The sequence below is a fragment of the Panthera leo genome, chromosome E1 (genome assembly GCF_018350215.1).
Source record: "Panthera leo isolate Ple1 chromosome E1, P.leo_Ple1_pat1.1, whole genome shotgun sequence".
Lineage (NCBI taxonomy): Eukaryota > Metazoa > Chordata > Mammalia > Carnivora > Felidae > Panthera > Panthera leo.
Window position 1 is genome coordinate 59,663,095 of NC_056692.1, and position 15,147 is coordinate 59,678,241.

General features: G+C 60.9%; 1 protein-coding gene across 1 annotated transcript; it reads left to right on the forward strand.

Annotated features, from left to right (window-relative positions):
- Positions 1–9,120: 9,120 nt before the first annotated feature.
- On the forward strand, positions 9,121–11,026 carry PVALEF (parvalbumin like EF-hand containing). Its single transcript, XM_042914384.1, has 4 exons — positions 9,121–9,226; positions 9,457–9,592; positions 9,892–10,007; positions 10,983–11,026. Exons 1-4 carry the CDS (start codon positions 9,121–9,123, stop codon positions 11,024–11,026), a joined length of 402 nt encoding a protein of 133 aa, XP_042770318.1.
- The last annotated feature ends 4,121 nt before the right edge of the window (positions 11,027–15,147 follow it).

Below are 15,147 nucleotides of genomic sequence, written 5' to 3' on the forward strand. Positions count from 1 at the left end.
AAGGGGTCCCCTTGTGTAGAAAGTGCCCCACCAAGGGGTGAAGGAATGGGTGAAGGAATGGTCCCCTCCTTTCCCTTCAGACCTTAAGGGTCCCCTGCTATGAACAGTCCCGACCCACCACGGGCCTGTGGGAGCGAACAGGGTATCCAGAACCTTCTGACCGACCCTGATTGTGTGGAGGCTGCTCTAAGTAGCTTTGACCCCACAGGCCGCTGTTGAGGATAAAGGAGCCACAGGTGGAACAGCCAGTAAGGGGCCCGGTGGGGACAGGTGCTCAGATCCCGGGGGTGAGCAGGGTCAGAGGCCACCAGTGGTGAAGGTGACTGAGGGCTGTGATCTCGGAGTGTACCCAGGAAAAGGGGCTGGGTCCACAGTCCGCGACCTCCCCTCCCCACCCAGGAGGTCGGCCCAGCACTGCCCGGCCCCCATAGGGAGGGTCCTGCCTCTGCCCACCCAGGAGGTGCCCCGGATACCTGGACCCCGGGGAGGCTCCTTGAGGGACAGGCAGGGGAGATGACCGGTGGCCATCTCTGTCCAGACCCTCTGCACCACTGTGGCTGGCCTCAGTGACCAGGGTCAGAAGACCGTTCCCTGTGACACGGTTTGCCTGTGAACGCACATGTGGGCACACACTCAAACGCAGGGGTCACCCGTAGCGGAAGCCTCATGCAGAGGGTGGGTAGATCTTGGAGCATTGGGGTTACGGACCTTCCTCTGGGGTCCAGGCAGGGCAGGGAAAGCCCCAGGGCTCCAACTGCAACACTCCCCCCGCACTTGACCACAGTGACGCCCCTCCCCCCCATCCCAGGCAGCAGGGTCTTCCGAGGTTTTCCTGGAGCCCTGCTGTGTCCCAGGCATGGTAACCATCGAACTTGAGGCATTCCAGATCCCCCCCGCCAGCGTTCTTCTGTCCCTTGGGCTGGTACTTCCCACGTGGGGCCAGCCGGCAAGCATCACCGTCACCATGGTGTGGGGCAGGAAGCCTGGCACTGGAATTTAGGGGAGGGTCTGTCTGGATGCTCCCCGGAGTCAGAGCCAGGAACCGCTGTCCTGCCGGGGTCTCCTGAGCCCAAGGGCCCCCGGTTGGCACGAGCCTGACCCTCTTCCGGCATGATGAGGCCCACTGGGCAGAACAGGGCGCCGCAGCCCTGTGGAGGGCAGAGCTGAGCTGCTCGGGGCTGGCCAGGCTGCCTGGGACTCTTTCCCTGGCCTCTGGGCTGAGGTCCAGCCCCCTGACCTCTGAGAAAATACAGGGAAGACAAAGGATCCGAGCACCAGCAGCAAATACAACACCTTGTGCCCTGGGGCACTTGCTTGCCCAGTGTCAGGGGTGGGGGCAGCAAGACAGAGAGACAGGTCCCAGTGTAGAGGGCAGGCAGGGATGGCCCAGGGCTCCCGCAGGTCTGGCTTATACCAATCCCAGGGTGGGGGGAGGTCCCTGAAGACATGCCCCCACTTCCCCTGACCCGGGGGGAGGCCGGAGCCCCAGAGCCCTCCACAGCCAGAGCTGGGCCTAATAAAGGTGGGGGTCAGGGTGCCACACACCTGGGCGACCGCTGCCCAAGGGGCTGGCTTGTCACCCGTAAAGGCCAGGCTGGCAGGTGCTGTTTCCCTGGCTTCACCACAGGACCCACAGGAAGTCCTAGGCCACGGGGATCAAGGTCACGGCCAGGAGCCTCTGGGCCTACAGCACGGGGTCACAGAGGCATCTCGGGCAGATGGTGTGAAACACTGTTCCTGCCTCCCCGGTGCTTGGGGTGGAGAGGGGAGGGCACCTGTCCCCGGAAAGATCCAAGGGGGCCGGGCCTCGCCGGGAATGGTGTCTACAGAGGGAGTTTGGGCCTAGAGGAGACGCGGGAAAGCCCGAGGCTTCGGCAGCATGTGCAGGAGCAGTGTGGGGCCGGGCGGGGTGACGGAGTGAGGCCGCTCTGTCCCTCAGCAGGTGAGCGGGTCCACGTCCCGTGCAGGAAAGGGATGAAGCGTCACACCTGCGGGGACACAGGCCAGCCCCGGAGGCGTGCTCGGCAAGGGAGGCCCCAATGCACCAGGACAGAGGCTGTGGGCACCCCCCACCCCCCGTGTGAGGGGCCCACGCTGCTCCCAGCCACAGAGATAGGACGCAGCCGGTGGGCCAAGTGCCCAGTGAAGTGACCGCTGAAGGGGTGCGTGGCCTCTTTTGGGGTGACTAAAGTGTCCTGTGATGCTCATACACCTGCAAAACCCAGAATTGTGCGTTCTAAACAGTGACCTCTGTGCTGTGTGAATTATTTCTCAGTAAAGCTGTCGCACTTAGGAATCGGGTAACTGATATTTTGAAATTTTTTTTACACTTACTTATTTTTTTGAGAGACAGAGCACGAGTGGCGAGTGGCGGGAGGGGCAGAGAGAGAGAAGAAGGCACAGAATCGGAAGCAGGCTCCAGGCTCTGAGCCGTCAGCACAGGGACCGACGCGGGGCTTGAACTCACAAGCCGTGAGATCATGACCCGAGCTGAAGTTGGACGCTCAACCGACTGAGCCACCCGGGCGCCCCGTGGGTAACATATTTTAATGCAATACCTTAAAGGTTCAAAATCAATGAGGAAATCCGCAATGAGCAACATACCACGATCTTGATTCACAGGAGCAGGAACAGAGCCATCGGGGGCCTGAGACAAAGGGATGTCTGCCTGTCAGCCTGGCACCCCTTCAGTCCACACCCCAGACGAGCCCCTGGTCTGGCCAGCCTGGGGGGTAGCAGCCTCCTTTGTGCCCCTTGGGAACACGCAGGCCCCCTTTTAGGCCCCTAATAAAGGAGGGGGTCTGCTCTCCATTCTAGCTGGGTCCGCACCTGAGGCTTGGGGAGAGTGTCACAGTGGGGGACAGGCCTGGGGTGGGAGAGAGAGCAGGAGGGGGAGAGCATGAGAGGGTCAAGGGGAGGGGGCTTGTTAAGTGTCCTGGGGCTGCCCTGACAAATGACCACGAGCCGGGGGGCTCAAAACAGCAGAAGTGTGCTCTCGTACAACTCCGGGGCGAGGAGGGAAACTGACGGTTGGAAGGCACATCCCCTGAAGGTCTAGGGGAAGCGTCTCTGTCCTCTTCCAGCTCCTGGTGGCCCCAGGGGTCCCTCGACCCGTGGCCATGTCACTCCAATCTCTGCCTCCATCATCCTGTGGCCTTCTCCCCTCCTCTGGGTGTCTCTTGTTCTCATAAGGAACCCGTCAGTGGCTTTAGGGCCCATCCCAATCTAGAATGATGCCATCGTAACTGGGCACACTGGCTAAGACTCTGTTTCCAAACAAGATCCCATTGACGGGTACCAGGATTCGGGTGTGGGCACACCTCTTGGGAGGTCCCCTCATCCTGCTACAGAGGTGGAGACGGGGCAGGGCCAAGGGCACAGGGACAGCATCTGTAGAGTCTCTCCTGTAATAATGAGACGCATTGGCATTTCTGCACACGAGGTTGCCCGTGTGGGGACGGGCACCGCCGTGGGCATTGCAGGGCCCCAGGGACACCCTGCCTGCAGGGGTTTCACCCCCAGGAGACTCACGGCACCCACAGCCCCAGACCCGCTCCCCTGGCCCACCCCTTCCTGCTGCACCAGGAATGTGGCCACAGCCTGGGGGTGGGAGGAGGGGGACAGGTGCCTGTCCCTGCCTGTGTGTGTGGTGGGCAGGGGCAGCTGCAAAGGGAAAGGCCTGTCTCCCTCCCCCTGAACTTGCCCCAGACCCAGAAGAACTCTCCTACAGGAGCCTGCCTCCCACTGTTGTGCTTGGCAGGGGGATGACAGAAGGGGTTCTGGCATTTGCCAAAGAGGCAGGACGCAGTCACCGAGAGTGCCAGAGTTCCAAGCCAGCCTGGCCCCCACAGCACCCCCAGGGGGACAGGCCCTGACCTGGGAGGAGTCTGAGGCTTGCACCAGCCTTGTCCTTATGTAAAAACGGCTTCCTGTGAAAGAAGGGCTGATTCCCCTCATATTTGCGGGACTTGGGGCAGGGCTGGGCTGCTGAGGGCTCTGCAGGGGGCAGGAGAGGGGGTGCGGAGACCAGGCCCGCCCCTCTCCCCCAGCAGTGGTTCCAGGCAGGAGAGGGCAGTGCCTGCTGTGCCCGTGCACGGGGACAACACTGTGCCCAGAGCTGTGAGGTGGCCCCCATGACCCATCCAGGCCAGCTCAGCCCAGAGAGCGGGCCCAGGGCCGCAGGTGAGGGGGTGCGGCCTGACTCTGGACAGAAATGAAAGCAGAGGGGCCTTCCAGAAGCCAGCTATCTGTCCGCTCAGGGCAGGTGCTGGTTCCAAGGGCCCGTCCGTCCGCTCTCCATCCCGGGAACTCACCCCAGGCTTCCCACCCCTTACCTGCAACCTAGGCAGAAATGGACACAGACCCGGCCTTCTGGAATATGCAGGGGCAGATGGAGCAGGGCTCAGCACTGGGCCAGTCACACTGCGAGACCCTTCACTGGTGCTTAATTTTTAGGTTTTCTCTCTGATTTATGCTTCATTAAAAGCATTGTTTCGGGGCGCCTGGGTGGCTCAGTCGGTTAAGCATCCGACTCTTGATTTCGGCTTAGCTTGTGATCTCACGGTCTCACTCCCTTAAAATAAATCAATCAATCTTTCTGTAAAAAAGCATTGTTTCCCATTCTACATTAAAAAAAAATTTTTTTATGTGTATTTTTCACAGAGACAAAGAGACAGAGCGTGAGTGGGGGAGGGGCAGAGAGAGAGGGAGACACAGAATCCCAAGCAGGCTCCAGGCCCCGAGCTGTCAGCACAGAGCCCGACGCAGGTCTCAAATTCACAAACCGCAAGATCATGACCTGAGCCGAAGTCGGACACTTATCCAACTGAGCCACCCAGGCGCCCCAAATATTTCCTTTTTCTTATCGAGGTAAAATTTGTGTAACATAAAACAAACCATTTTAACATGAACGATTCAGTGGCATCTAGCCCATTCATAATGTTGTGCAACCAGTTCTAGAACGTTCTCCCCACTCCAAAATAAAAGCCTGTTCTATTTTAATTCCTCACTTCCCACCCCTCCATCCCTCAGCAACCCCCAGCCTGCTGTCTGTCTCTACGGATTTGCCAATTCTGGATATTCTAGACAAATGGAATCACACGCTCCGTGGTCCTCTGTGACTGGCTCCTGTCCCTCACGAGTGTGAGGGTTCGTCCAGCGTTTCATTCCTTGTGTGCCGAACAGTGTACATTGAGGGAATGTCAGCACTGCCTGCTGGGGACGAGACCTTGGGGTCCGCGTGCACGTGCAGGCGTGCATTCCACACGGGCACGGAGCAGACGGGCGTGCCGGGAATGTTTAGGGCAAGAACGTGGAACCGTCCACGGTTTGTCCCAATCATCCTGCTCTTGTGACCGTAGCCAAGGAGGAGACACTCCCCTGGACAGAGACACGCGTTGAAATAGCATCTCTATGACAAAAATGCTGGGATCTGTCCAGGGTCCAGCAGCAGTGGCCAGGGAGAGAAGTTTCTGGAACATCCTTAGCTTGCAGGCCTCACATGAAGTTGTTACACAAAGTAACATGTGTGAGCGACTCACACAGAGACGGCAGATCTCAGAGCTGTGTCCGCGCTGTGCACAATCACCAGGGAAACCCACGCAGAGGAAAGCTGGATTTGGGGCTGGGAAGGGGCTGTTCCGCATGGCGTTATTGGGGCCCGGCTCTGTTGGTGAAGCACACGGGCCCAGAAAGCCAACGGACATAAGGTGTCTCCAGGCAGACCACAGCCAGGAAGGGTCCCCGGGGTGCAGCTGTCTCTGGTCTCCCTGCTCTCAACCTGGTGACTGTCCTGCGAGGAGGGCCCTACCCAGAGAGAAAGGCCAGCCCTGCCTGGGGTCCCACAGCCCTGGTGGGAGGCCGCGTGGCCTGACAGAGACTTCCCTGACCCTGCCTCATCTTTATGGCCAGCCCTGACATGGCTCCCTGGCCCCCTACAGTGACCCATGCACACAGGCCAGCCGCCCGGCCTGGATGCTCACCGGAGGAGGTCCCATCATTGTCCAGTGGCTTCCGGTGGCTTCTCGGACATGCTGGCCAGCCTGCACGCCCTGGGTGACCCTGGCAGGCCCAACCAGCCATCTCCTGGACCCCTCCACTCCCCTCAGCCCTATGAGGCCAGCAGGCAGGGTGGGACCTAATACAACAGACATTTGCTGTCCACTCTCCCCGCCCCCACCCCGGCTTGGGGAGACCAGGCGCTGCCGACGGTCAGTCTGCCCAGCCCAGTATGGATGTGCCAGGTGCCAGCGAGCCCCTGGGGGAGGCCAGCGCCAGGCTGGAGTGCCCGGGAGGGGCAGGGAGGGGGGACAGGTGCAACCCAAGCCGTAAACAGGCCCAGGGGTTGCAGGTATAAAAGCAGACTCTTAGCACCCCCAGCCTGACCTGCCACCCAGAACCCTCAAAGGAAGCCAGGCGGAGGTGAGCCCTGCCCGGGGAGGGGGGCATGGGCTCTGGGCCCAGCCAGAGCGTCTGGCAGAAGCTGGGGGCCTCATCTTCATCCGTAGGACAGGGGAAGGCCCAGGGGGCTGAGGAGACTGCAGGGAGGTCCGGGGGGAGGGAGGAAAAGGAGGAGGAAGGGGAGGGGCAGCCCCAAGGGAGCCCCAGTCTAAAGGCAGCTGCGTGTGCCTGGGTGGGCACGTGTGCACACTCACGCTGGTGTGGCCTCCAAGAAAGTGTTATTATTGGGGAGCAGTGTGGGGAGGCTGAGACCCACTCACTCACCTCAGGGCCCCAGGTGCTGAGTGGGGGGTCAGGGAGCCTGGGGGTGGGGAGGGTCCAAGGCCAACAGACCCGCTGACTCTGGCAGGCACGCTAAACCAGCTCTGGATCCCCTGGGACCCAGTCCCCATCCAGTGGGGCCCCTACTTCCATCACCCCCACCCCCAGCCCTCCCTGGGACCCAGTCCCCGTCTGAGGCGACCCCCTGCCTCAATTACCCTCCCCCTCCCCCCAGCCCATGCAGCATTTTTTCTCATGTCAGCATCTGAACTTGGTGTCTCACTGGCAAGTGCCAGAGGCAGAACAGCCCCCAGGGGGGCTCCGCGGGTGGTCCACAGGGGTCTGGGGTGGGGGGGGAGGTCCCTGCCAGCCTTGACCCCTGCCAGCCTTGAGAGGATGTTCAGGACATAGCAATGCTGGGGACATGCGGGGGTCTTAGCCAGGCTTTAAAGCTCCAATCCTGCTTTGGCGGGGGAAGTCAGTGAGGTGGGAGGGAGGGAGGGTCCTGTTGGAGGACAAGGACGAAGCGGGTGCCTTTCCAGGCACTGGGAGCAGCCCCGGAGGCTGGGCAGGGGGCCCACGGCACCAAAGGGCTGGCTCTGTGTGGTGCCCCACAGCTCCCACCCCCCAGCTCTAGCAGGACATATCAGCCTCCTTCCGGGGGTGAGTGAGACTCCATCCCAGGCCTTGGGTCAGGGCTATAAATACACCACCAGCAGCCTGAGGCCCCAGGCCCTGTCCCCCCTCTGGCTCTGATCTCAGGCTCCCCTGCCTTCCTGTGGGGGGTACCCTCAGAGCAGTGGGGTGGAGCGGGTGAACGGACACAGCCCAGGGCGCCCACCAGGCTCCGGAGATGGGACGCCACCCCTGGCTCAGCCAGACCTGGCCTGGAATTTGGCCGAGGCCGTCCTCTGTAAAGCGGGTGGCCTTGGCTCTGGCGGGGCCCCAAGTGGCAGGCAGGGCATCCCCTCCCTCCAGAATGGAGTTCTGAGACTCCAGGGTGGCAGAGGGGGAATCGGAGTCTCAGCCCAGGATGTGGGGTGGTGGGGCCTGTCTTGTGCGACTCTGTGGCCCAGGCCTGCCCCTGACCGCAGCTGACCACCGCCCCCCCCACCCCCGGGCCAGCCGCAGAAGTTGGCTGTTAGGGTTGACGCTTGGGGGCTCAGCTCCAGGCCCGCTCCAGGGCCCAAAGCCCTTTCCCCGGCGTCTCCCTTCCCTCCTGGTTCCTCACACGACCGTGAGAAGGGGCAGGGCGGGCAGGGGTCGCCCCGTTTCACAGATGAGGAGCCCGAGGCCCGGATCAGCTGTGAGGCATGCCCAGGATCAGGAAGGAGGATGTGGCTAGGGGGCTGTGTCCAGCACTCCCTGCCCCCGGGGCTGCCAGGGTCGAGGTGCAACCTTTGACCTGTGGCTTCTCTATTGGGGAAGAAGGTAGAGACTCCTCCAGTCACTGCCCAGCCCCACTCAGGACACACGGGCCACTGGCTGCCCTTCCTGTCCATGGGAGTATGTTCCAGAAAGTTCTGTCACCCCATGAACTTTCAAGAGGGCCAAGGAGCCTCTGAAATAGCTGTTTTGCCACAAGCTCCAGAACCCAACCCCCCCCCAGGGACGGCAACCCGAGAGCCCAGCGGGTCACAAGGCACCGCCCTGACCGCAGGACAGCCTGGTCCCCACCTGCTGGCCCCTCGGCCTGTGACCAGACCCCCACCCGCCTGACTGGAGTCCTGGCCTGCCTCGGTGGCTCCTGCTTGACACGGGCTCTCCGCGAACGGAGGACAGTGACATGCATTCCGCCACGGGCCGTGGTCCTCCCTGCTCAGGACACCTAGGCTCAATCCACAGCCAGCCTGAGACCGGCCTGCGCTCAGCACACCTCACTGTGGGTGGTCAGGTGCCGGCCAGAAAGACCAATACCTGCCCGTCTGGGGTCTGGGGAGCGAGGCCGGGGCTGGGGGCCCCGAGTCCTGATTCCTGATGGAAAGAGGTGGGGCTTTAGGTAACCACGAAGGCTTCCTAGAGGAGGCGGCTTTGAGATGGGCCCGGAAGGAGCGAGGGAAGCGGAGTGAAGGACCTTGTGATCGTTACTTACCGGACGCAGGCCTCAGCCTCTTCTGTGAAATGGGTGCGGTACCTCAAGGGGGCCGGCTGGCATGAGGCAGGTCTCAGGCACACCTTCCCCGAGGGCCCTGGACCCGGGAGTCTCTGTAAGGCCAGGGGCGCCAAGGGCCTCTGTGGTCAAGGGCAGCCGGGGGCCTGGTCCAGGCCCCTGGGGACCCTGCTGGGGAGGCAGGAGCTGGCACCAGGCAGGGGAGGTGTCTGCTCTGGTCTGAGCAGAGCGCCCCCCACCCAACCCGTGTGCACCCACCGAGCCGGCTCCCTGTCCGCCGCAGGGCCAGGATGGACGAGGACTTCTCCTCCCAGATGAAGAAGATGGCCTTGGCCATGGGCACGTCCCTGTCAGACAAGGACTTAGAGTTGCTGCCCACGGACATGAGGCATCACGGTATAGCACACCCCTCGTCCCCAGCACCGTGTCCCGACCCCGGGCCTGGCCCAGCCACGGCCAAGGAAGCAGCGGACACAGGAGCCCGTCTGTGAGCTCCCCCTTCCCCGGGCTGGGCAGCCTCGCACACACAGGGGTGGAGGGAGGGGAAGTGCAGGACACGGCAGTCCCCACCCCCAGGGCAGAAGCCTCCCTCTGGGCTCCCCGCGACCTGCGCCTGGCTGTCCCAGGTTCCTTCAACTACCTCAAGTTCTTGGAGTACATGCAGAAGTTCCAGGCCTCGGGGCAGCTGGACAGCGCCATCCGCCAGGCCTTCCAGACTCTGGACAAGGACAAGAGTGGCTTCATCGAGTGGAATGAGATCAAGTAATGGCCAGTGGCTGGGGAGAGGGGTACTGAGCCTCGGGCCCCGTGCCCAGTCCACGGCCACCGCATCCACCCCGGCCCAAGACCTGGCACCCCCCGTTGGGCCCCAGCTGGCCTCGTGGGAGGTGGGGCGTCCGGAAACAGCCCAGGTCCACAGCACTGGGGCCAGGCCCAGAGACGACTCTCCAGCCGGGCCTCAGTTTCCCCACCTGTAAAGTGGGGAGTGAGCACCTTGCAGACCATCGGGCACCGGCCAGAAACCCCCTCGGCTCTGACCCGAGCCCCACCCCTGGCTCCAGGTACATCCTGTCCATCGCCCCCAGCAGCACGCCCACCGCCCCGCTGACAGACGAGGAGGCAGAGGCCGTGATCCAGGTGGCAGACACGGACGGGGACGGCAGGATCGACTTCGAAGGTGGGTCAGCACAGACAAAGGGGGCAGAGGTGTCTAGGGACCTTCCTGGCCGGCCGCTCCCGGACCCCACGTCGCGAGGCACCCAGCTTGGGGCAACGCTGAGTAGGGCCGCCCACCCCCAGGCACCAAGCGAACAGCCTCCTCCTTAGGGGGCACCGTCACCCACCACAGATGGGAAGCTGAGCGTCAGGGAGGCTGAGTGGGTGGGTCGCTCACCGGACGGAGGGGAGCCGGTGGGGGAGAGGTGGGCTGAGGCGGCCGTGGGCAAGGTCAGCCAGGGCGCAGCAGCGGTCCGTGGTGCAGGGGACGGAGCGCGGTGGTCTGAGATGGGCAGGGAGGTTTGAAGAGAGGGACCGGGGCCTCGGGCTCTCCATGGCTACCCTGGGGTCCGGGCATCTTGCAGCCCCGCCCACCCCCCCACCCCCAAGTTGCTGGCCCCGGGGCCCGAGGGCAGAGGGCAGCAAGGTCACCCTGAGAAGAGTCGAGCAAGGCTCAGAGCCTCAGACAGACGGACCTCCAGACCCCACTGCCAGCTGTGAGCCCGTCCTCACCTCTCTGGGCCTGCAAACCCTGACTTACAGGGTAGCCCCTAGAATTAACAGAGGGGCAGCCTGGCCAAAGGGTTCGCTTCGGACTCAGTGCCCCAGCCTCTCTGCCGGAGAAAGGCAGGATGATCTCAGGAACTCTAAGGGGAATTCCTGAGGGTCTCCACAAAGGGGACCGAGGGTCCCAGTCCATCCTAAACCCCCAAAGGGGGCTGGCTCACCTCCACCAAGCAGGCCCTGGGTGGGGACACAAGGCACACAGCAACTGTGGGGGTCAATCCTGTTCCCAAGGGCTCAGGAGGGCTGGATGCAGGGTCCCCTCCCTTGTGAGACCCCCCCCCCAAAGGGGGCGTGTGTTCCCGTTGGGTCTGCAGGACTTGAGGGGCACAAGGCAAGGGATTGTTCACCAGAAATCTGTCTCCTATTCTAGAATTTTCTGACTTGATCAAAAAGGAGAAAGTTCCAAAGAAGTAGTGCCACACCCAGCCCTGGGCCAGAGGAAGCTACCCCACGGGGCATCGCGGGGTGTTTGTGTGCCCGATCAAGGAGGCCGTGGGGGTGGACACGGCATGTGCCAGGGAAATGGAAGAAAAATGTCATTAAATGAACAATGCGGCCCGAGTGTTTCTTGGGGGGCAGTGAGTGAGCTGGGAGAGGATCATGGGTCTAGGGGAGAGCTGGGGGGGGGCGGGACAGGCGTATGGGGTGTAGGGGGGAAGACGGGAGGCTGGGCTGGTGGGTGCATCCAGCCCCTGCCCCTTCTGCCTCCTCCTTGTCCCCACAACCCTGGGGACACCTGCAGAGGGGTTCCACGGCCAGCTTTTGCTGGGCCCAGACCCCTGTAGGACCCCCTTCCCCAGCCCCAGCTGCACTCTGCTAGGCTGCCCTGGGTTCACGCAGCAGCCACGTGAACACAGAGCGGGGACACCTGAGACCCCAGGGTCCCAGGGGGCCCTGGCCTGTGTCCTGCGTTGTCTCCTGGCTCTCTCCTTCCTCTTCTTGATGACCCTTCTCCCCAGCCTCTTCCTGCAGAAGAGAAGCCCCTCCCCCTTGGGGCCTTGCCACCCCGCCCCCCCCCCCCCCCCATGCTTGTCCTCTGGGAAGGGCGGGTGCTCCTGTCCTGCGGTTTAAGTACCACCTGGTGGCCAGGGCTCCCATATCCCACCTCTTCCCGTGCCCTGACTCCTGTGTCCATTTTGGCTTCCCGACGCCCCGTTTCATGGGAAAAGGGCATCTCAAGCTTAGAGCCCGGGGCTGAGCTCCGATTCGCCTTTCCCAAAGACTCGCCACCTGCACCTTCCTGTTTGTGCTGCCTCATTCCCGGGGCTGCTCAGTCCAGGAGCTTTGAGATGTGCACGCAGAGGGTAACGGCTGCCCTCCCCCTCCATCCTGGGGCTGGTCCCGGGGAGAGCACTGGGCCCCCTTCCCAGCCTCCCCTGGCCACGTGTGGAGGGTGAACACAGGGGCATGTGTGGCTTATGGTGAGGTTTACGGGAGGTGGATTCTCTCTTCCAGTCTCCATGGGACTCCCCACCCTCCAGGAAGGAGGGGCCAAAGGTGGCTGGGCCACCCTGGAAGTGAAGGCGCCCCTCCGGAGCACCCTCACTGGGCTGTGGCAGGAGCGAGGGCCTAACTCACATCTCATCTTGCACTCCTCCCCTTACCCACCCTTGTGGGGGTCCCACTGGCTCTGCCCTCAGAAAGCCCAGACGACTACCACAGCCCCCCAGTAAGATTCCCACCTGCTACCTGACAATCGGTTCTCAGCACAGCAGTGGGGAGAGCCTTTAAAAATACAAGTCAGGGGCGCCTGGATGGCTCAGTCGGTTAATCGGCCAGCTTCGGCTCAGGTCACGATCTCGCGGTCCGTGAGTTCGAGCCCCGCGTCGGGCTCTGTGCTGACAGCTCAGAGCCTGGAGCCTGTTTCGGATTCTGTGTCTCCCTCTCTCTGACCCTCCCCCGTTCATGCTCTGTCTCTCTCTGTCTCAAAAATAAATAAACGTTAAAAAAAAATTTTTTTTTAATAAAAAAAAATACAAGTCAGATCTGGGGCTCCCAGCTGGCTCAGTCGATAGAGCAGGAGACTCTTGATCTCGGGGTTGTGAGTTCAAGCCCTGCATTGGGCATAGAGCTTACTTAAAAAAAAAAAAAAAAAAGGAAGTCAGATCCATTGCCCCACTCAGAACCCTCTAGAAGCTCCCCTGTCAAGCCAAGTCCTTGGAATGCCCACATGTCTGGCTCCCCATGCTCTCTCTGACTTCAGACCTCAGCCCCCACTTCAGCCACACTGGCCTCCTCACTGCTCCCCCTGCACAGCCGCTCTTGGGCCTGGCATGCTCTTCCCTAGAATTAGATCTGTGTGACTAACTCTGCTGCCTCCTTCAGTGTTTCCTCAAATGTCACATCCCAAAGAAGCCAATCCTTACTCCCCTGTTGTACATCACACATGCCCTCCCCATGCCTTCGTCGTCTCCTTGCTCTGTTATCGTTCCCCGTAGCACTCACCAGCCCCTAATACACTACAACATTCACTTACTATGTTCATTGTGAGGAAAAAAAAGCACCAAGGACGTGGGGTCTGAGATCCCAGGGAAGGACGGCTTTGAGCTTCACGTTGGCACAGGTTCCCTGCCAGGCATCTGCCAGTTAGTAACGGTGGCCAAGAGGCTGGGCAGCTGAGGAGGGCATCTGGTGGCCTCCTGAGTGTTTGGTATCTTCCAGGGAGGAGGAGGGATTTTGCTTAGGGCCCTAAGGGGCTGGAAGTGAGGAGTGAGGACAGGAGAACCAAGCCAGTCCTCACAGAAACTGGAGACCAGCCTCAGCTAGCCCAGTCCCTCCCCTCAGTTCCCCTCAGAGCAGAAGAAATCCCTCTGGATCAGGGGCAAAATGCAGCTCCGTACAGGCCAGCCCTGGCCATGCCCATTAATTTGCATATTATTTGTGGCTGGTTTCAAGCTGTTTTTAACTGGAAGGGCACGGAAAGCCTGGAAGTACGAAGAATCGCAGAGAGACACCATGCAGACAGTATGGTGAGAAAGCTGGTACAGTCACCACTGTCCGATGACAGAGACCGTAGGCAAGAGCGCTGCTAGACAAAGAGGCCATTTCATAAAAGTGAAGGGTCAGTCTGCTAGGAGAACACACAGCTCTAAATGTGTATGCGCCCACTAACACAGCCTTGGAATTCCTAAAGCAAAAATGAGCCAACTAAGATGATAAAGAGGTGATGCATGACCACAGGGGCAGATTTTACCATTCCTCTTGGGGACTGATAGAGTGAGGAGCAAAGAAAGCAGTAAGGATATGGAAGACTAGAAACACAAAGAGTGAACTCAACCCAAACGATAAAGATCAACTCTGCATCCAACAACTGCATTCTCTTTACGTCCACCGATAGAGCGGTTACCAAAATTGACCAAACGCTGGCCATAAAGCAAGTCTCAATGGAGTCAGAGAATTGAAATAACATAGAACACGTTTTCTGACCATGGGTAAGTCAAGTGAGAAAGCAAACCCAAAATGAAAAGTAATGCGGTGCTAAACAACCCACAATTCACAGAAAAAATATTTTGAACCTAAGAATAATGAAACTACAATAAACCCAAGTCTCGTGTTGCTTGGAGGAAAATAGAGTGTTTGCTGCGTGGGCTCGGAAGGGAAAGGCTGACCATCGGCGATCTAAGAACACTTCTTGAGAAGTCAGAGAAAGAAAAGAAGATCAAATTTAAAGGAGAGGGAGGGAAGTAGAGGAATTCTGAAAGGCCAAGGCCCCTGCCCTCAGTGCCCTCAACACCCCATAGGGCAGGCTGTTGGTTTGTTTTGCTCATGGTTCTGCCTGGCACTGATCCAACAGGAACTTCGGGGATTCGTTTGTGCTGTCACTGGTCTCCAAAAAGGCACATGGTCAGAGGGCCACAAGTGCCGTGGGCCTTGGGACAGGGTCTGGGTGGGGTGGGGCCAGAGATCTCCCCCTCCAAGCTGCCCCTATGACCCACAGCCAGCTGGGGAAGGGACTGTGTCAGAAACTCAGGGTGTCCCCGCCATCCTGCCCATAGGGGGCTTCGAGGAGCTCCTGCCGGGTGGCGCCCGGTCCTGCCTGGGCTGGGAAGTCAGGCTGCCCCAGGTTGGAGCAGCACCTCTGCCCGTCTGCACAGGTTTCCTGCCTACCCCCGTCTCTGGCCCCCACCCTGTCTGTCTTCCCACCTGCTGAACACCTTACTTGCAAAAATACATAGCTTAGTAATTTACAGCGGCTTCCCCCTGGCAACTCCTAATGACAGCTTCAGACAAAAATACCTTTTACAGGAGACAGGGGGGAGGTCCGAACCATTCTTCCCCCGTGTGGCCCCCACCCTGCCCCTGGGAGCCGGCCCGAGGGCAGCGAGTGGCCGGCTCCTTCTGGCTGCAGCTGTAGCCCAGGGAGGGGTCTGAGCTGGTGCCTGCCGCCCCTCCCCTCAAGGAGCCCCCACCCCTGGGGCCCAGCCATCCCCCCTTCTCGGGACTCGAGAGGACGCGCCTGGAGGTCAGCTTGACTCTTAGAACTGCAGGTAGAGGGGCTGAGCTCCGGGGCAACACTGGCCCCGCGGGGAGGAAGT